This window comes from Rhinopithecus bieti, unplaced genomic scaffold (genome assembly GCF_001698545.2).
Source record: "Rhinopithecus bieti isolate Rb0 unplaced genomic scaffold, ASM169854v2 scaffold_13342, whole genome shotgun sequence".
NCBI lineage: Eukaryota > Metazoa > Chordata > Mammalia > Primates > Cercopithecidae > Rhinopithecus > Rhinopithecus bieti.
Genome location: NW_016807690.1, coordinates 457,945 through 480,427, shown reverse-complemented (window position 1 = coordinate 480,427; position 22,483 = coordinate 457,945). Strand labels below are relative to the sequence as shown.

The following is a 22,483-nucleotide window of genomic DNA, read 5'->3' as shown; positions in this document are numbered from 1 at the left end:
GCGCCATTCTCCTGCCTCAGCCTCCCGAGTAGCTGGGACTACAGGCGCCCGCCACCTCGCCCGGCTAGTTTTTGTTATTTTTTTAGTAGAGACGGGGTTTCACTGTGTTAGCCAGGATGGTCTCGATCTCCTGACCTCGTGATCCGCCCGTCTCGGCCTCCCAAAGTGCTGGGATTACAGGCTTGAGCCACCGCGCCCGGCCCATATTACTTAAATTTTTAAACAGCAATGATTTAACTTAAAGCTAAATTTGGCCAGGTGTGGTGGCTCACGCCTGTAATCCCAGCACTTTGGGAGGCCAAGGTGGGTGCATCACTTGAGCCCAGGAGTTCTAGACTAGCCTGGGCAAAAACTGTAAAACCCTTTCTCTATTTCTAAAAAAAAACCTTTTTTTAATTTTTTTAAGCCAAAATTATTTTTTAAAAAAAGTTGACAGCTCTGCGCACTGTCATTACTCTACACCATTTAAGGCCTACTCTGTTAGAAATCCAGTATACATCATGTTCTGCATTATCAAGGAATCCTGAGGCTGAGGCCCTTTAAAGAAACCTGGCTGTACTGGTTGCTGAAGTGTTAGGAATCACTTCTCACCCCTGGGACTTTGTTTCCCACAAGGGAAAAAAAAGAAACTAAAAAAAGTCAGTCAACAATTTCATTAATATTAACTAAATGTTTACTCTGTACGATATACTATGTTAATCATGAGGGGGGACAAAAAGTTGAATAAGACCCCTAATTCATCAAAGAACTTATAAAATATTTGGTGAGAAAGACATACATTAAAAAACTAAGTCAAACTTTAATGCTAAAAAAAGAAGTGTAAACAAAGTGTTGTGGATTATAGGATTGAAACATTATTTGTTAACACACAATCCACACAAAGAACTGTTCAAATTAGTCCTCACGCCATCTTCAATTAACAACACAGAAAAGACATCTAGAACACTGTCTACACAAGAATAACCAATGTTCAGCTTGCTAAACAGCAGAAGAGGCAAAATCCTATTTCCTAACCCCATCTCAAAGGGACTAATCCAAACACAGGACCAACACCAGCCATACCAATACCACCTACTGGCTTTTTTTGGGCAGTATATCACACTGCTGACTTATACCAGACGGGTGTCACTGGGTATGCAAGTGATTGTTCAACCCTTATTCACTCATTGAAAATGTCACTGTGATAGCTGGCACATAGAAGGTGTCCAATGAAGGTCTATTAAACCCTAAGAAAGACTAAAGCAAAGAAGAAACGAGAGTCAAAGACTTACTTGGTTTCCCAGTCTCGTCCAATAAGATTGATGACCACATTGCTGTGTTCCACTGCTCGTCGGATAGAATCTTTATCTCTCGCGTCCCATTCCTATAATAGCAGAAAGCAATCGGATGAAAACATACGGGTATACCTCAGCATTCAACACTTCTGCAGCCTCCTCAACGCAAGGTTCCAAGTGGGCCATCTGCTGTAGTCGTAAGATGGTGCCATTTCATACAAGCTCCATTTATTACAAGAGAAATTATGTCTCAAACTCCCTGCTGATTCCCTTACTCTTTTGGAGACAAACAGGTAAAAGTACACTTTACTCAGGTAATCAAATGACAGAGCTAAAAAGGAGGCTATTGATTTTTAATGGAGCATATTTGTTTTTGTCCACCCAAGTACTCCTTACTAAGTTTGAAAAGAAACCCAGTAAACCAAGTCTCCAACTCTGAAATATAGCCAAAGAAGCAAGGCTCATTTGGGAGATAAGAGACTTTCCCTTCTTGACAGCAACCACTCACAGACTGAAGATAGGAAGAGTGTCTTTTAAAGACCAGTGTTAGTTGGGGAGATTCATGACTATTTTCTTATTTCCTTTTAATTCTTTCCTCTTTTATAACCCCAGATCCAGTAATTTCTACATTAACAACATAAAAACAAGAGTCAAAGGGAACTACCTAAAACTTCAGGGTGAGCCAAGGGCAGGTTTCTATAAGCATTTCAATGGAAGATAACAAGTAAAAAGAATTTCTTAGCACCAAATAAGTGCACATGCATGGGTCAGTGCAATGGGAAGGAGACGGAGCAAGAAGGGAAAAGAGAAAGAAAGCGGGGATGAAAGACAGAGAGAGAGAACTAAAATGTCTGTTTAATTTAGAAAAAACAAACTATAAAATCAGATTCAACAACAAAAAGATGAAGCCCCAGCAGGAAGAACCAGTTAGGACTGATGTTAGAAAGTGGGTTAAAAGACAGTCTAGAAAAGTGGCTCTGGAATCAGACACACAGAAATGCAAATCCCAGTTTGCCATGTACTAACTTGGTACAAATTATCTCTTCAAGTCCCATGTAAAACTGGAAAACAGATCTTACCTAATGAGGTTATTATGACAATTAAGTGAAATACACATAAAATCTACAGCAGTGAGTGACGTAATAAAAGAAAACCAAATTTTCAGGGATAAGGCCCAAGGGCACACAGTCAGGTGGGTAAACCAAGTGGTCATTCAGACAGCAGTTGCAAAGACTAAAGTGGGGAACATCAGCACCTCACACCCCAAATAGTCCTTCTCTAAAATAAACACATAAACTCTAAACATATAAGCCTCTGAGTTCCCTGTGGTCTTGCTCATCCAAACATGCTCAGAGCACACATCGATGCTAGACACTCAGGAAATAAACCTCTGCAGAGATAATGGAACAGGTATCATTTGGTTTAATTCCAATGGTTTGAAAGTTTTCACCTATCACTTTTTAAATACTTCAATTGTGAGGCTCTAACAAGGTGATCCACAAACTTAAGGCATGAAGAACTAGGAATAAGCTAAGCTTCAGCAACTTTCATACCAAGAAGATATTTAATAGTAAGATTTTGGAGAAGAAAAACATTTTGGAAATAAGAAATTTCTGATATAAGTATTATACTTAGCTTGTGAACAATGAGTCAAGAATAAATGAAAATGTGAAAATGAAATGAGTATGTGAAAATGAAATGAAAATAAATCAAAATTTAAATGGATTACAAATAATCTGTATGAATATTACTAGAGATACTAAGGATGTTTAGCACATATTTTTTAAAAGGGAAAATGTGTAACTCCATTCCTTACAGGACAATACAAGCAGGAAGTCAGCTGTAAGATCAGTAGATTGAACCATCAAGGCCCAGACAGTATAGCAATCAATAGCTTGGCTGTAGACATTTGGGGCAGCACAACTCTTTGTGGAAAGGGGCTGTCCTGTGTTCTGTGAGAAATTTAGCATCCCTGGCCCGTACCTAATAACCAGGACAGCTCTCCAATCACTGTGACAACCAAAGAGTTCCATTAGTCCCTCCCTTAATGGCCCTCCTTTATCCTCTTTCCCCTGCCTCACCCCATTGGCAACTACTGGCCTAAAGGAAGAACCTGTAGATTAAAGAATGACAAAGGGAATGCTCAGAAACGACTGTTCTGAGCTAAATCTATACTAAACAATCAAGTTATAATACACCCTATTTGTGATTTTTTTATGTTTATAGAGCACTATCCAATAGAAATATAACATGAGGCACATGAGTAAAAAAGAAACAAGTAAAATTCATTTTAATAATATATTTTATTTAACCTAATATATCCAAAATATTATTTTAATATGCAACAAATATAAAAAATTATTAATGATGAATTGCATATTCTTTTCTTCATACTGAGTCTTTGAAATCTGGTGTATATTTTATATGTACAGCATATCTCAATTCAGACTAGCCACATTTCATGTGCTCAGTAGCCACATGTGGCCAGTGGCTACCACACTGGACAGCACAGGTCTAGAGCAGGGATTGACAAACTATTGTCCATAGGCCAAATTCAGCCTGCAGCCTCATTTTGTAAATAAAATTGTATTGAAATGCAGCCATGCCCATTTGTGCACATATTGTCTATGGCTACTTCCAGGTACAAAGGCAGAGCTGAGTAATTATGACAAAGACTCTATGACCTGCAAAGCCAGATATATTTACTATCTGGCCCTTCACAGAAAAAGTTTGCCAACTGCCAATCTAGAGCTTGCATGACAAAGGAGATGCCAGAACCTAGCTGAAAGAATGACCTGGGAATAGAGGATGCCTTTGGTCCATTCTGGGAAGAAATTACTGCTTTATTATACTGCCTCTCACTCCTAAAAATGATCTTAGTAATTTATATTTGTCAACTTCAATCAATCATAAAGGCCCTTACCAGAAACAGAAGCTGGCCCAGGTCACCCATGGGACGAAGGTGCATGATGTCATATGTATCACATCGATAGGGTATGATTACCTGTGACCCCATGCGTCCTAAAAGAGAATGGATTGTAAAAAGGATCAACATTAACATAATGTCGATATATTATACAATTGTGACTTGGTAAATATTTAAATTCTAGTATGGTATGTGAATTGATATTATATTTGACAAAAAGAATATTTTCCCATGCTAAAGACGCCATTGCTTTTCAGAGTCCCTTCTTTCTATCTTAATAATTCCTATATAGGAACGTGAGTGTGCTCTTAATGTCACAACAAATAAAGATTACATACATCCAAGATACGAGTAATTCATAATACCGTTAAAACAAAGAGAATCACAGCTCATGCTTCTCATCAGGCAATCCTGATCAATGGCAACGGAGCACATGAACTCAACAACTTTACTTACCAAGGTGGTTGACAACATATCGCCCCAGGAATCCTGTTGCTCCAAACACAGTGGCCACTATCCCACTGACTGAGGAACGTCCACCTTTCCCATGAGGCATGAGGGCATGATGAAGCTGGCGACAGGGTGGGCCACGACACACTGATGTGGCTATTGCAGTAATGGCAGAACCTTAAACAAAACCCCAAAGTATACAAACATGGCAAATATTATTTTTAAAACTGTGAACACAAATAGCTCCTTTCCCAAAAAACTTGTAACATTATTTTGCAATCAGTACTTTAGCAATTTAAGTATCAAGGGCAATAATAAACACAAATTACTACAACACAGAATCCACAGGACATGAGGAAATATATTCCCTACCCTATACAATGTAACTTACCTAAGGAGATAAGTCACATTTTTTTTAAAAAACACATTAAACAGTCACAAAGTAGGAAAGTATAAGCCTATATGGTAAAAGGAACTGAGAATATGTAATAAAGGGGCAATAAGTCACATGACCATGAGGAAGGATTCCTGGATAACATGTTTTGAGAAAGGTCTTAAAGAGGAAAAAAAAGAAAGGATAGAATCCCATGAGAAACATACCACAATGCAGAAGTAGAATGAATAAGCCCAGCACAGGGCAACAGCCAAAGACTCTCCTGGAACAGAATCTGAAACTGGTGACTAACGAAAAATAAAGTTGACGATATTGGTTGGAAGCAGAGGACTATTAGTACAGAACATAAAAAAAAAAAAAAAGAGAGAGAATGCAGTTCAATAGTTCAGACTTACTATAAAACCACTGAAGAACTTCACAAATAATGATCAAAGGAGTGAAGTGCTTGAGAAAAGATGTTCTGACTTTTAGAAAGCTTCACCAGCAAGAGATTTGTCAAACATTCTACCACTTCTTTTTCATCGACTGAGGTTCTTGATACTAGAATGAACCCTCAAAGTTCATGCACCAATGCTTACATCTTCTTTATAGCATGTGTGCAAAGAAACCATCTGGCTTTTGCCTGAACACCTGTGGAGTTGGGAAACTCACTACTTTCTGTAGTGGCCCATTCTGCTTTGAGCCATTCTAACAGAAAGAAAGTTCTACCACAAGGAGAATCAGTGACTGCTTCCCAGAAGTTTTTATCCCCGTGTTCCTCCAGAATGACAAAGAACAAGTCTAATCCCTCTTCTACAATTAAGTGTAGCAATTATATCCCCACTAAATATTTTCTTCTCCAGGTTAAACATCCCCTGTCCTGTCAAATATTCTTTGTAAGGCAGGAATGCAAATCTCTTTTGGATATACTCCAGTTTTCAAGTTACTTCTAAATCCTTAGAGTAGAATTTTAGAGTTAGCTGCTCAACTTTCATGTAAGTAGAAACAAAGAGGTTTAAAGTGCTAACGCACTTCTGCTCCAATAAACAAACTTTGGAGCTTAGCATTCGTGCTTTGTACACTTGGGAGAGGTGAAAGACACAAATAGGACTTTCTTCAGAAAACCTGTGTTTGTTTTCTAGGTATGACTTACAGGTGGCAATCTCCCCAAAGGCCACTGTTCTTCCCTATCCAAAAGTATAGAATCGGAGAAATAACCTAGCTCACTGATAATGACAGAAATTAAAAGTAAACATCATGGGCCATACACACACATCATATAACAAAATAATAACATCATGTTAACAGCTAACTTTACAGAGCTCTTGGCAGGTGTCCAACATTATTCTAAGTGCTGCATAGGTATTATCTTTTTCAATGCTATCTTTATCACCACTTTATAGATAAGGTTAGTGACTAGCCCAAAACGCTAGTAAAGGAGATTAAAAAGCAGGCCCGTGAGGTAGGAGAAAAACCCAGAAGGAAACAGAATGTGAAAATCAAAAAAAGAAACTGTTTCAAGGAGAGAAGAGTTAACTTTATCAAATGCTGAAAGTGAAGTAGAAGAGGACGGAGGACCACAGAATCTGGAGGATGTGGCTGTAGGTGGCATAACTAAGAGCAATGCTATTGGATGAGTGGGACTGAAAGCCAGACTGGAGCAAATAAGAGAGGCTGTGAGGCAAGGAAGTTGATGAGGAGATAGATAATCCTTCTAAGGAAAGAGAAATGGGATTAGAGAAACACAAGGACAGGGACAGGTTTGTTTGTTGGTTGGTTGGTTCACATTTATGTGCTGATGGAAATGACATGATGTCCATGGTAGAGGGAGAAAATTCCTGATTCAGGAAAGGGATTGAATAGTTGAGAGAGGATGAGATTGAATGCAAAGTGAAGGAACTGGCCACAGATCGGAACAGAAGGAGCTCACCCACTGTAACAAGAGAAAAGGCAAAGAATGATCATATATCAACTATTAGAGTTTATGACGGGAAAATGACTGTTCTCATCTGATTCCTTTGATTTCCCTATAAAACTGAGAATGAGACAAAGCACATATTAGAGGTATTAGGAAACTGGCTATGTTAAGTAATGATTATGGAGACAAGGAAACCAAATTTCCTAGAAAAATGTAGCACTGAAAATCTACCTGAGATTTGTATTCATGAATTTAAAATAAGGCCAGTTAGTTGGGAGTTTTCCCTAGCCCCGTTCTCCACTGCTCGGTGGCAGGCAGCAAATTATGTGGAAAGTTTTGTTTAATCAGGGTCAATGTTTTTCACAACAACGGGAGTTGGGCTGGGGAGTTGAGAATGCATTAAAGGGAATGATAAGAGTGATGAGTAAGGAAGTGAGAACATAGGATAAGACAGGGAAAAGATGGCAGAGTCAATGAACTGGGAAGAATTACTTGAGTTAAGGAATCAATACCTCAAAGGACTGTTAAGAGGATTAGAGTAAACATAAAAAAACCATGTAGCACATTACCTAGAGCACATTAAGCATTCTATGAATAATAGTTGCTTTTATTACTTTCAAATTTCTCCGAAGGTAATGTCACATTAACCTCTCATGGTTATTTGTTTTTTTAATAATTATGGGCCAAGCATTATTCTAGAAACTGTGACTATCATAGTGAAATACAAAACCCTGGCTTCATGAAGCTCACTGTGTAAAGGGTTGATGAGAATAACATATGGGCAAGATGATGAGATGTTTAATAACATATGGGCAAGCATCTGTCACAATGCCTTGGAAATAGTAGGTGCTCAATAAATATAAATTATTACTCTCTTTAGTTCCAGCCTCTCCACTTTCTTCCATTTATAATGAGTACTATTAGAAGAACAATATTCTTTATTAATTATATATTCATTATATTTCTCTGCTTAAAATCCTACATTAGTTTCCTACTGCAATACCCAAACCAATAGTCCAGACATATTTGCCTGGCTACTGCATTAATTTTTTTAAGTATTTATTTAAAAAATTATAGGCATGTTCTATGTAGTACCAATATGATATACACATTATAAATCATATATTACTTAGAATAGTGTCTGGCATACAGTTTAAACTACATAAGTATTGGCTATTACTACTATAGAAAACAGTTTTTAGGAGTTCTAATATTATATTTCCATAATTTATTAGGTCCTCTTGCACAACTCCCTTTGGAGACTACTGGTCTAAACTCTGCTTGGTTTTCAAAGGTCTCCATTGTCTGATCCCATCTAACACATTCAACCTCCTTCTCCACTATCCCAGACACACAGGTAGTCATTTTACTGCCTCTTGAATACCTCATGACTCCATTCTCATCCACTTGTCCTTTGCCAGAGGACTTTCCAGATCATAACAGCCCTAAAGAGAACAGTGGGAGCACTACAATTCTCCACTGGTCTTCCAATCATCCCTCAGTACCTCAAATGATACTAATCTTTCCCTTTTATGATTTCCTGTGATACTTAATAGTCTTGCCACACTTAACTATATACAGTTGTCTTACACAGTTCTGTCCTATAGTGTGTGGATTATGTTACATACTAGACTTGCCTCTCCAGAATTTACTCAAAAACTTAATTTACCAGATAATAACACACAGTGGTTAAGAACATGTCAGTCAGAGGAAAGTAAGTTAAACAGAGAAAATTAGGGCCCGGGCCGGGCGGTGGCTGCAGCCTGTAATTCCCCAGGCACTGGGAGGCCGAGACGGGTGGAGCACGAGGTCAGGGAGATCGATGACCATCCTGGCTAACACCGTGAAACACCGCGTCTCTACTAAAACTGAAAAATACAAAAAAACTAGCCAGGCCCGAGGTGGCGGCGGCCTGTAGTCCGCCACGCTACTCGGGAAGGGCTGACGCAGGAGAATGGCGTAAACCCGGGGGCCCGGAGCTTGGCAGTGAGCTGAGATCCGGGCCACCTGCACTCCAGTCCGGGTCCGAACAGAGCGAGACTCTGCCCAAAAAAAAAAAAAAAGAGAAAATTAATAAAAATACCTAGAACTGGAGATTGCAGATAGCAGGTACTCCATAAATAGTGATTATCATTCACAATCTACATTATGTCATACAAATGTAACTGTTTAACAAGAACCAGCAAATGCCTTTGCAAAGACATTGTGACTACAAAACCATTCACTATAAGTGATGTGCACCACCACCTTCCCAGTGGTATGCAGGAGTTCTACCGGAGATGGAAAACAAAAACAAAAACAAAATATCTTCTAAACTCTCCTAATTCTTGCCTTAGGCTGAATATCAAACCTATCTCTGGTGCTTTTAAAAATTTAAGGAGCAAGGAGCTAATCTCACAAATTCTGACTCAATAGCTCTACAACCAGTCCTCATTTCTAATTCTTACAAAGCTTTACGAGTAATTGACATGAGCCAATTTTGAAAGCAAATGATTTTCTGTAACGACTAAAACACACTAAGAAAAAAATACACCTTTGGGGGTTTGATTGGAATATGTTTGTGGAAGAGTAGAGGGTGAAAGAATAACGATGAAGTGTAACCGTATTTCTAATTTCCTTGCTTTTTAGTGAGCGGAAGGACAAATGTATGTTTTTAATTTGAGGAGTGGGGCAGATCCAATCAGAAGAGAAACTAAATAATGCTAACAAATTCTAACATAGCCTTCACTCTTCTTCACTTTCCTTTCCACCAAGCTCGATTCTTCTCTCCTCAAACATCACTCTCTCCCCCAGACCCCAACGCACTAGGCCCAACACATTCTACATCCGTAGAGATGCTTTTGGGTAAAAGGATGCTTTTATAAATATTAGTTCATTTAATCTTATCAGAGACTCCCTGGTACTGTAATATTATCATTTCCATTGTGTTCATATGAATTGAGACCCATTAAGGGTTTGCACAAGGTCATAAAATCAATCCAAGAAAACCTCTCGCCACTAGCCTTTTTTCCACTCCCTTACACATTTCTCCCCCCGCCCCATACAAATATTTCTCATAACCCTAAACCCTTACAACCATATCAGAATTCTGATTCTCTCGATCTCTAACGTGTCCCCCGCATTCTCCTCTTCGCTTACAGTTGCTTAAGATCTTTTGTCTCCTCCCAAGGTGCATAATTGAGTATGTAAGCCGGGGAAGAGGAAAGCAAAAGGAGAAACCCGACAGAGGCAGCTCCAAACCTAGAAAAACCAGAGTGCCTAGGAAGTCGGCGTGACCGCTTCAGCACGGTGCCACTCCCAAAACCTTAGATCCCCGTCTCGGAATCCCGATCAGGGGCCGCCGTTCCGGGTGACACTTACGTGACATTGGCAGGACCCGGAGAACCCAGGACTGTGCAGCAGCCGCCATCTTTTCCCACAATCCCCCACGACAGCGCTCCCGGCTGACTACGAGTGCCAAGCTGGGTCAAAACTTATTTTCCACGCCTGTCTGCGCAGGCGCTAACCAGGAACTGCTGGTGTTGGATAGCTAGTTCGTTAAGAAGAAAGCTGGGAGACGAAAGGAGACGGGAAGGGAGGGACAGTGAAGGAGAGGGGGAAGAAAGGAAGTGAAAAGACCTTGGCTGTTGGAATCTCAGATCTGGAATAGGCTGTATAGATGATCTCTTTGTTTATAATCTCTAATTGCCGAGGAACCTGAAGTTCAGAGTTAATCAGTGACTGACTCAGGACATGCAGAATGGCAAGACCCGAGGTAGAAGAGCTCACCTTTCCTGACTCTCAGTTGCCTGTACCCTGAAAATGTCAGCTAGGGCAGCCCTGGTGAGTCCGGGAGAAAAAGGAGGCGTAGCCCTCCGCGTTCAGGAGGTCCAGGGCCCAGGAGAGAGAAAATGGGGGACAAGGACGAGGGGAAAAGTGGAGAAGAGAAACCGAAATAGGGTGTGTCCCAAGTAAATGTACGTCGAGCCCTCCAAGCACATTCTCTCCTAGGGACACTTGCGCCTGCTGTTCGCCTTTCCTGGAATGCTCACTCAGGTGACTACACCAGCTCAAGTCTCTGCTCAAAAGTGACCTCTTCGGATAAAACTTCTCTGACCATCGTATCCAAGGTGGTAATTATTCCACCAATTTTTGGTTTAAGTTTATATACCAAAGCACTTATCACCACCTGGCATATGAATCTAGGAGTTCTTAACCAGAAGTGTGATTCATGAGTGGGCTTCAGGAAATCTGTGAACTTCCTGAAACATTATGTAAAGTTTAGTGGCCATGTGTGCCATCTGAACATCTGTCTAAGGGGAAACTGCAGATGGCTCTCTCTAGCGCAATGGTTTGTAATTTTTTCTTTATGGACTGCTTTGAGAATCCGCATTGTTCTACAAAGAGCCATCTAGAAACTGAGGAAATTCCAGGTTAGACTAAGCACTTGGATTTTAAAATACTTTATTCTGGTCAACCTCTCCAGATTCCTGGGTAAGGAGACAGCAACCAGTGATCCTGTGAAATATACTGTAGGCTTATCAGAAAACCACCTAGTTTGGGGAGGGCGGGTTTTTCTAGACTTGGTAATCCTTCCATTGCTTTGTGTTTTCGGGAAAAGTATGTGTTTCTGGGATAGACAAAAAGGCCTGTGATGAGTAGGGATGTAGGAGTTGCTTATTACTACACTTGAAATCTTGGCTGTTTCCACTGTATCCTACCCCTACTGTTTACTAAAGTGTTGCCTACCAAATTGAATTGAAAGAGAGAAAAAACCCTTGAATTTCATCAGAGAAGCTTAGTAATAATGCTACACTGTCATATTTCTTGGCCTCATCCTATGTTCACTTAACACAATTTGCTAATATTTGATTCTGGAACTAATATAGATACTAACATACTTTCCTTATTCATATCAACAGATCCTGACTGTCATCAGCAACCTTTTAACTCCTGTATAACACTGCCAATTATATAATTTAAAATCTCTGAAGTTAAACACTGCCTCATGTTCTCAGTTCTAGTTTCAAGGTTGCATGGTGTAATTAAAAGAACACTGATTTTTTTTTTTTCAGTGATGGGGTCTTACTATATTGCCCAAGCTTGTCTCAAATTCCTGGACTCAAGACCTCCTCTCACCTTGGCCTCCAAAAGTGCTGGGATTACAGGCATGAGTCACTGTGCCCGGCTGAAAGAACACTGATTTTTAACACCTAGAATACTAGATCCCATTCCCAGTTTTATCAGTTATTAGTTGTGACCTGGACAAGCTTCTACACCTGTCTAACAGGGTAAATAAAACCTACCCTGGTACCTCAAAAGATTATTATGAGAATTGGGTGACGTAATGGATGCAAAGATGCTTTGTGACCTGCAAAGTGCTATATGTAGGTCCATGCAGTACTATTCAAATACTACCGAAGTATCAAAATCTTAGAATGTTAGAGCTGGAAGAGATTTCAGGAGCTCAGCAAGCCCCATTATTTTAAAGAGGAAGAGGTTGGGCATGGTGGCTCATGCCTGTAATCCCAGCACTTTGAGAGGTCGAGGCAGGCAGATCACTTGAGGTCAGGAGTTCAAGACCAGCTTGGCCAACATAGTGAAACCCAGCCTCTACTGAAAATACAAAAATTAGCCGGGTGTGGTGGCATGCACCTGTAATCCTAGCTACTCGGGAGGCTGAGGCACAAGAATCACTCGAACCTGGGAAGCGGAGGTTGCAGTGAGCCAAGATTGTGCCACTGTACTCCAGCCTGAGCGACAGAGTTGAGACTCCATCTCAAAAAAAAGAAAAAAAGCTGAGATATATTGACAAATATATTTGACTAGTAGGTGCACTTTCTGTGAAAAGAATACAAAAGCTCTTTTGAAACAATGTAAAAGATCATCAATGGAGAACTTTTTTTTTTTTTTTGAGTCTCACTCTGTTTAAGTGAGTCTCCTGCCTCAGTCTCCAGAGTAGCTGGGATTACAAGCGTGTACCACCATGCCTGGCTAATTTTTTGTGTTTTTAGTAGAGACAGGGTTCTGCCATGTTGGCCAGGCTGGTCCTGAACTCCTGACCTCTAGTGATCCACCTGCCTCAGCCTCCCAAAGTGCTGGGATTACAGATGTGAGCCACTGCGCCCAGCGATAAATAACTTTTTTGAAGGAACTCTGTGATAAACCAGTCACTTTTGAATCTATTGCAGTTTTCATCATTATCTCCTAGTCATGCTTGGAAGTTCTTTTTGCTTCATGGAAACTATATATTAGTCCTATATTTAATCATTAATTACAGAGTAGCTGAGTTAACATTTTCACAGAGAATGTAGTAATAAAGCATAGGAAGAGTAGCTAACCAAATGCCTCTTGGTCTGATTTTTCCCACTACAGTTTCTCAGGTCAGGCATTGCAAAAGATAAATTAGGGTCATTGTATCTCTGAGCATCTAAGACAAATTATAACCCAGAGATGGTCAGTGTAGGCAAAATATCCTAAAAATAATTTTTTTACAAAAGGCAAGATGTGTATAAATAAGAAGAGTCCTGGCTGGATCCGACAAAATGAAGTGATTCCATGAGATTTGCATAAAAGGTAGACCCTCAGTTTTTTTATTTCTTATCCTCCTCTGCAGCCCCCTAGATTTGTTAATACATAATACTTACTCTGCTGCTTTAAGTGGAATCCATTGGCAAAATGTCCCCCTCCTGTATATTATGTCCCCGCCTATATTAAACACTCTAAATGCAAAATGTCCCCCGCCTATATTAAACACTCTAAAGCAGGGGTCCCCAACCCCCAGGCCATGGACTGGTACCAGTCCATGGTCTGTTAGAACCTGGCCACACAGCAGGTGAATGGTGGGCAAGTGACAAAGCTGAGCTCCACCTCCTGTCAGATCAGTGGTGGCATTAGATTCTCACAGGAGCTTGAACCCTATTGTGAAAAGTGTAGGTTGTGTGCTCCTTTTGAGAATCCAGTGCCTGATGATCTGTCACCATCTCCCATCACCCCCAGATGAGACCATCTAGTTGCAGGAAAACAGGGCTCCCACTGACTCTGTATGATGGCATAATAGTAGAAATAAAGTGCACAACAAATGTAATGTGCTTGAATCATCCAGAAACCATACTCCCACCCCACTCCCATCCGTGGAAAAATTGTCTTCCACAAAACTGGTCCCTGGTTTGAAAAAGTTTGGGGACCACTGCTCTAAAGAGAGAATTAATCAGAATAAAGCCCAGTCCTTCCAAACTAAACACCCACGCCTTGGAGTATATCTTCACCCTCCTCTTTGTCCTTTTGACCGCCCATTTTCTGGTAGCCTCACTACTGTTGCTATAGAGACAGTGATATCACCAATTGTGATTCTGATGTCACTCTCCAGTCCCAGCATGGGGGAGGTGCATGGAAGGCCTCAGGAAGAAACAAGATCTTGAGCTGAGCAAGAACATCCCAGCATCTTCATTGACTTTAAAAGTGTATTCTGGAGTCTTCTGTGGTTCACTATTCCAGTGCTACAGAGGTAGGAAATCTTACTGGACTGATAAAACAGCCCATTTTCTGATCCTCTGTGGTTGGAAGGGAGAATTCAGTGACAAGCGATAGGAGACTTTTTATATTCAACCTAGCATTGTTCTTCCATCCAGCCATTTTTTTTTTTTTTTTTTTTTTTTTTTTTTGGAGATGGAGTCTCAGTCTGTTGCCCAGCTGGAGTACAGTGCTGCAATCTTAGCTCGCTGCAACCTCCACCTCCTGGGTTCAAGTGATTCTTCTGCCTCAGACTCCTGAGTAGCTGAGATTACAGGCATCCACTGCCTCACCTGCTAATTTTTTGTATTTTTAGTAGAGACAGGGTTTCACCATGTTGGCCAGGCTGGTCTCGAACTCCTGACCTCAGGTGATTCCCCCCGCTTCAGCCTCCCTAAGTGCTGGGATTACAGGTGTGATCCACCACGCCCAGCCTGCTCAGCCAATTTTAATCTTACCTCTGAGTCCTCTGGAAATAAACGAACCTCTCCTTCAGCAGCATTAAAGTCAAACCTACCATCTTTGCTGCTGACATTGTGATTTTGTTACAGATTTGACAAGATCTCCTCAGCCATCCTTTTGGAGACATGCAGGGTCTTACTTCCTGCTTCCCCATTTGATAGAGTAGACGCTTGGCTCCCTGCTGACTTTTCCTATTTATTGTGTGGCCATTCCTAAATTTATTTTCTTTCCAGTGCCCCAAGAGCAAAATAGAACTGGTATACCCTGAGTCCAAGTCCCATGCACTTTTATCCTCTCACTGTTACTTCTGAAGCCTTGGTTAGACAACAGAACTGGGAAAGGGCAGTATATATATAGCTATGTAGTGAAAGTATCTGTGCTAACAGTGACTAGAAGAAGCTATTACTTAGGGAAGGTAAAAATAAAGACGTTCCACCGGAAAGCTTAACAATGAATAGTGCCATTGAGACACACACACACACACACACATCTTTATTTAAACAAAATCGATTGAAACTCTGATTTAATCAGCAACCAAGTTTATTGAGATTCTACGATGTAGCAGGCACTTACAGAAAGGAAGGCAGTAAAAGAGAATGGATACAAGAAACATATTCTTCCCTCTCAAAACTAGTAATAAAACCTGGTTGAATAAACCTCAAAACTTGATCAAGTACTTAGCAACCGTGCAAGAGCTTTACTTATGCTTTCTGCAATCTGAGTTTTTACATGAGTTTAGGAACCTTGGGTAAACAGGAGCCTCTCACTTAAAATGGATACAGGAGAAAACTGCCTGGAGATAGAGCTGTGGTCTAGGATATACCCACCATAACCAAGCCCCTGTGTTGCTTATGCCCTTCATGACTGGCATTCAGATTTGCACTCCTCAACTTGAAGTCATCATCACATTGACATCTTTGGGGAACATTTTAGTCCAATCCTTCTATTGGTCATGGGAAAATTTCACAGCTGCCAGAGTGTTGACAGGGCTGGAATATCTAAAGGAATGTATCTGCTGATTCTAGTATTTCTTTTCTGAGCCTCAATATCCTAATCTATAAGCTGAGAGTGTTAGAAAACATGGTTTCTAAGGTCTATTTATCTTTAATAGATAGCACAAAGTATCATTTTCTCTTTTGTTTTCTACCCTAACTCCAGGATATTATTTACCAACTTTTGAACTTATAGTAATTTATGAATCCATTCACTGACTTCATTAAACTCTTTAGATCTTCCTTTCTTCTTTTCCACTTCATTATAAGAAACATTGATTTAGAAATCTGAATGTTGTAATCAATAGTAAGTATTAAAGTACCTCTTTATAGTTGCTATCATCTAGGACAATTAGGAAGTTGTAAAAGTCCAAAAGAAGCTTCATGACTCAGATAAACCCACACATAGGACCTAGAAAATAGAATTAAAACATTAGAACATATGTAGGTGAAGTGTTTGCTGAATATTTTTAACTAGTAGTTACGCTTTCTATGAAAAAAATACAAAAGCACTTTTAAGATGTTGATTTATTTGCACTAGTGGAATCGGAAGGTCTGTTAGTAATCATTGACTAAGTCTGTGGGGTGAATGTATCTCCCAAAGGAGTCAAGCTTCAAGAAGTCTTGAATATATGGATTACCACCATAGTCAATTTGAGCAAGCCATCTCTTTTTTGTCCTTGGATTCTCCAATCCAAAAGAAAAAATGAGCTATCTGAAAATGGGCAGACTGTGCATGTTCATTCTTCCAGCAGATAATTATTGAGCTCCAATTTTAAGATACCAGCTACTATGAGGGATACCAAGATGAATAGGAAAATGCCTCTCCCCTTATGAAGTCACCCAACAAAGAAGATGAAATATAGGGGAGCAATTAAAATACCAGATAGAATGTACATGTTGAAACAAAATACGATGGAAACCTCAATGAGGGAGCAATCACATTCATTAGGTATCTAGAAAATATTTCATGGATGGGGTATCCCTTGATCTGGGCCAATAAGTAAGGGTAGAATTTAGAAAGCGATTACTAGGGGGCTGGGTGGATATTCAAGAAGAGAGTACAGTGCTCTAATGTCTTCCGCTGAAATGTCTGAGTAGAACTAGAACAAGGAAGTTAATTAATCTGGAAGATATCTGTGAACTTCCTTTATAACTTGAAGGTGTGTATTTCTTTCAAGTCCTCAAAGATGCATGCAAAGGGTTTTGAGTTCCATAAATTCAGAGTGCTTATTCTTCATTCCGGCTATTTTTCTTCCAGCTTCCTATTCGAGCAAGTTTAAAATTAAGCTAAAAATTTTTAGGGTCTTCGTTGTTTAAAAAGACTGTTTACCAATGATTTCAAAGTGAGGAATAACAGTCGTCATTTAAGAAATCATTGGCCCAAAAGTGGAACCTTTTTTGTCATGTGGGAACTGCTAGACTGCATCAAGAATAAGATGTGCACTCATGAAATTTGAATGTCATTTTGAGCTCATTACTTAAATGCGCATGTGAAAAATAATAAATACGTCAAAATCATTATTTTGAATAAGAGCAATGAGTTTCATCTGTAAAATTACTCATTTTTGTCTGTGTCTTTCCATTGCAGATTCCTTACATTACATGGCAGGAGGGGGATAAACGGGGATACAGAAGACAACAGTAAATTAATCAAGAGTTTTCCTCATATCTCAGAACCTATCCTAAGTAAGGGTAAGTGGTCACATAGTTTCTGCACTTTTTGTACATAATTATCAGCATTTTAATTATATGTAACTTAAATAAGGCAATGGATCCTATTGATTTTGTCACAATTTTCTATGAGAAGTAACTCATTTGGATGAAATATAAACTGAAGATTAAGAGATTGTGTTTCTGGCTCTCACTTTTACTATCAATAATCTAGGACAACCTGCTTCTGAGTCTTCTAATTCTTTGGCCAAATAATAATAGCATTCATTATTTTCTTTATAGTAATGATGCAAGCATAATGATATTTATATGTATGTTTATGCAGAGGACATTACAGAGTTTAACTTCATAGACATTAACAACTTCTTTGTTAAGATAACAAAACATTAAAATAAGATACCAAAGAAAATTAGAAAATCTGGCCGGGTGCAGTGGCCCGCACCTGCAATCCCAGCACTTTGGGAGGCCAAGGCTGGTGGATTACTTGAGGTTGGGAGTTCGAGACCCGCCTGGCCAACATGGTGAAACCCTGTCCCTACTAAAAATACAAAAATTAGCCAGATGCGGTATGTCTGGTGTAGTCCCAGCTACTTGGGAGGTTGAGGCAGGTAATCATCACATTAACATTTTTGAGGAACATTTTAATCCAATCCTTCTATTGGCCATGGGAAAAATTCATAGCTTCCAGGATGTTAGCAGGGGTGGAATATCTAAAGGAATTAGATATTCCCTTGGGAGGCGGAGGTTGCGGTGAGCATCCTGGGAGGCAGATGTTACAGTGAGCCGAGATCACGCCAGTGCACTCCAACCTGACCAACAGAGTGAGACTTTGTCCCCCACTCCCTCCCGAAAAGAAAGTTAGAAAATCTGTCTCAGAGAAAATTTTTTTCTCTGGGAAATGGGTAAATAATTATCTTTCTGAACCTACCCTGTTTTTTTCACGGAGTCTCTCCAGATAAGCCCTGGTCTAGGAATTCTCAATTTTTGATGTGTTTTAGAATCACTCAGGGAGCATCTAAGAATTTTAAGAATGCCTAAGTTTCACCAACCAAAAACCATTAAAATAAGATTTTCGGGGGGTGGTAACTTGGATTCAGTATCTTTACACAGTTTTCTTGGTGATGCTCCTGTCTAATTAGGGTGGAGACCCCACTGTTTACCAAAGGAATCCACTGTATTTGAGTGCCTGGAAGATTAAAATAAACTGCTTCCTTAGCTCAGTAATCTGGAAGCAAAGAATAAGTATCTTTTAAGAGATCTTGTATTTTCTTTGTAACGATTATCTAAAACACCCTGTATAACAAAAATGACATATCCACTTATATAAGTTTCTTTTTTTTGAGACGGAGTTTGCTCTGTCGCCCAAGCTGGAGTGCAGTGGCCAGATCTCAGCTCACTGTAAGCTCCGCTTCCTGGGTTTATGCCATTCTCCTGCCTCAGCCTCCCAAGTGGCTGGGACTACAGGCACCCACCACCACGCCCGGCTAGTTTTTTGTATTTTTTTAGTAGAGACGGGGTTTCACCATGTTAGCCAGGATGGTCTCGATCTCCTGACCTCGTGATCCTCCCGTCTCAGCCTCCCAAAGTGCTGGGATTACAGGCTTGAGCCACCGTGACCGGCCGCACTTACATAAGTTTCAATGATGTGTTTAATCTTTCTTTGATCTGTGTCGGTTTTATTTTGAGGGAGGACATCTACCCTCACCACAGTCCAAAGTCCTTTAAAACAAATATTTCCAGTTAACCAGATGTTCATGCCTTAATACTGCTTTACTTATTTCAAGCAATTCTTCATAAAACACAATTTCACTATAAAAAATTAGGATAAGTTGTTGGACTTCATTGTAACAGTATTTTAAACCAGGATTTGTTGGAATCAAAGCACAGAGATATTCTATTTCATAAAGATATTTGAGGCATTGGGGAGGAGAAATGGGCTATCTTATTCCACTTTGATAATTCAGAAGTAAAGATCTGAGCAGCGATTTTTGCTTTTAAATTTTTTAATGCCACCAACCCAAATGTCCATCAATGATAGACTGGATTAAGAAAATGTGGCATATATACACCATGGAATACTATGCAACCATAAAAAAGGATGAGTTCATGTCCTTTGCAGGGACATGGATGAAGCTGGAAACCATCATTCTGAGCAAACTATCACAAGGACAGAAAACTAAACACCGCATGTTCTCATTCATAGGTGGGAATTGAACAATGAGAACACTTGGACACAGGGCGGGGAACATCACACACTGGGGCCTGTCATGGGGTGGGGAGATGAGGGAGGGATCGCATTAAGTGAAATATCTAATGTAAATGACGAGTTAATGGATGCAGCAAACCAACACGGCACACGTATACATATGTAACAAATCTGCACGTTCTTTGTACCCTAGAACTTAAATTATAATTTTATAAAAGAAAAAATAAAATAAAATATTACTGCACCCCCTCCAAAAAAAATTTTTTTTTAATGCCAACTGAGCCTAGGTGATGAAGAGGGAAGGAGGGTGAGCTAAGCAGAGAATATAAGAAGGGAAACTTCAGTGTGGAAGCCTGGGAATGGAAGTCTGGCACAGAAAAAGAGGGCAAAGAGAAGGTTCTTACACTTTTAGATGATCAGTGGATAACTCTAAGTCATCATGAGAGTTGGCTGTGTTTTCAGAGACTACCAAGTAAGATTCAATATTGTGGAAAGTGTGTGTGGCTAAGGCCAAAGCCCAAAGGAGTACATAGAATAAGTACTATGATACTCAGTTGTGAGGAGAATCAATGAAAGCCGCAGGTATAAGCAATTTGTTTAAGAAAAATGACTGCAAATGGAAAGCGAGAGAAATAGTAGCTAGAGGGAAGCTTGGGGTGGAATAAGACAATTAAAGTGAATCTCAGTTTTCTGGCTTAGAAGACCAGGTAAATGGTGGTGCCATTACTGAGATTAGGGAATATACCAAAGTATTTAGGAGGTTGTGAACGAATTCACATCACCAAGGAAATCACTGCATCCATGGACAAAGGTCCTTTGAATGGCACACATGACATCTCTTTTGTCCTGACTGATATTCAGAAATTGGACTGAACCATAGAGATGGAGAATTCCCCCAGGATCCTTGGCTAATGAGGAGAGATTGGCCTTAAGAAAGAGCTACCAGATTTACTGCTAGGATGAGTAAGTTACAGCTTTAGAAATTAATTAAAAATAGGTGGATACAGTGGTTCCAAGATGTCCAAATAGGAACAGCTCCAGTCTAGAGCTCCCACAGAAGACAGGTGATTTCTGCATTTCCAACTGAGGTACTGGGTTCATCTCACTGGGACTTGTCAGACAGTGGGTGGAGGACAGTGGGTGCAGCCACCAAGCGTGAGCTGAAGCAGGGCAAGGCATTGCCTCACCTGGGAAGTGCAAGGGGTCAGGGAATTCCCTTTCCTAGCCAAGGGAATCAGTGACAGACGGCACCTGGAAAATCGGGTCACTCCCACCCGAATACTGCGCTTTTCCAACGGTCTTAGCAAATGGCACACCAGGAGATTATATCCCACGCCTGGCTCGGAGGGTCCCACGCCGAGGGAGCGTGCGGCAGGGAGCCTGGCTCGGAGGTCCCACGCGGCAGGGAGGCTGCGGGAGGGCGCCCGCCATTGCTGAGGCTTGAGTAGGTGAACAAAGCAGCCTGGAAACTTGAACTGGGTGGAGCCCACCACAGCTCAAGGAGGCCTGCCTGCCTCTGTAGACTCCACCTCTTGGGACAGGGCATAGCCAAACAAAAGGAAGCAGAAACCACTGCAGACTTAAATGTCCCAGTCTGACAACTTTGAAGAGAGTAGTGGTTCTCCCAGCACAGAGTTTGAGATCTGAGAACAGACAGACTGCCTCCTCAAGTGGGTCCCTGTCCTCCGAGTAGCCTAACTGGGAGGCACTCCCCAGTAGGGGCAGATTGACACCCCACACGGCCAGGTACCCCTCTGAGACAAAGCTTCCAGCTGAACGATCAGGCAGCAACATCTGCTGTTCAGCAGTATTTGCTGTTCTGCAGCCTCCGCTGCTGATACCCAGGCAAACAGGGTCTGGAGTGGACTTTCCGCAAACTCCAACAGACCTGCAGCTGAGGGTCCTGACTGTTAGAAGGAAAACTAACAAACAGGACATCCACACCAAAACTCCATCTGTATGTCACAACCATCAAAGACCAAAGATAGAGAAAACCACAAAGATGGGGAAAAAACAGAGCAGAAAAGCTGAAACTTCTAAATATCAGAATACCTCTCCCCCTCCAAAGGAATGCAGCTCCTCGCCAACAATGGAACAAAGCTGGACAGAGAATGACTTTGATGAGTTGATAGAAGAAGGCTTCAGATACTCAAACTTCTCCAAGCAAAAGAAGGAAGTTCGAACCCATCACAAAGAAGCTAAAACCTTGAAAAAAGATTAGACGAATGGCTACCTAGAATAACCAGTGTAGAGAAGTTCTTCAATGACCTGATGTAGCTGAAAACCATGGCACGAGAACTATGTGATGAATGCACAAGCTTCAGTAGCTGACTTGATCAACTGGAAGAAAGGGTATCAGTGATTGAAGATCAAATGAATGAAATGAAGCAAGAAGAGAAGTTTAGAGAAAAAAAGAGTAAAAAGAAACTAACAAAGCTTCCAAGAAATATGGGACTATGTGAAAAGACCAAATCTACGTCTGATTAGTGTACCTGAAAGTGATGGGGAGAATGGAATCAAGTAGGAAAACACTCTGCAGGGTATTATCCAGGAGAACTTCCCCAACCTACCAAGGCAGGCCAACGTTCAAATTCAGGAAATACAGAGAATGCCACAAAGATACTCCTCCAGAAGAGCAACTCCAAGACACATAATTATCAGATTCACCAAAGTTGAAATGAAGGAAAAAATGTTAAGGGCAGCCAGAGAGAAAGGTC

The 22,483-nt window shown here is 40.6% G+C and overlaps 2 protein-coding genes across 4 annotated transcripts in view; one reads left to right on the top strand and one right to left on the bottom strand.

Annotated features, from left to right (window-relative positions):
• Positions 1-10,404, bottom strand: part of NDUFA9 (NADH:ubiquinone oxidoreductase subunit A9) — a 36,895-nt gene extending 26,491 nt beyond the window's left edge. The window contains exons 1-4 of the mRNA XM_017883314.1: positions 10,302-10,404; positions 4,657-4,827; positions 4,198-4,295; positions 1,272-1,363 (exon numbers count right to left, since the gene is read on the bottom strand). Coding sequence (XP_017738803.1) covers positions 1,272-1,363; positions 4,198-4,295; positions 4,657-4,827; positions 10,302-10,350 — 410 coding nt within the window. The 5' untranslated portion in view covers positions 10,351-10,404. The remainder of the gene's footprint in view (positions 1-1,271; positions 1,364-4,197; positions 4,296-4,656; positions 4,828-10,301) is intronic.
• A 90-nt stretch (positions 10,405-10,494) lies between these two features.
• The window catches only part of AKAP3 (A-kinase anchoring protein 3), a 39,772-nt gene continuing 27,783 nt past the window's right edge, over positions 10,495-22,483 (top strand). Inside the window, exons 1-2 of one of the 3 annotated variants that reach the window (XM_017883294.1) lie at positions 10,495-10,763; positions 17,478-17,581. The gene's annotated coding sequence lies outside the window, so the exon portion shown is untranslated. Of the gene's footprint in view, positions 11,051-14,289; positions 14,428-17,477; positions 17,582-22,483 lie in introns of those variants that run through there. The other 2 variants (XM_017883295.1, XM_017883293.1) reach the window with 2 other exon arrangements.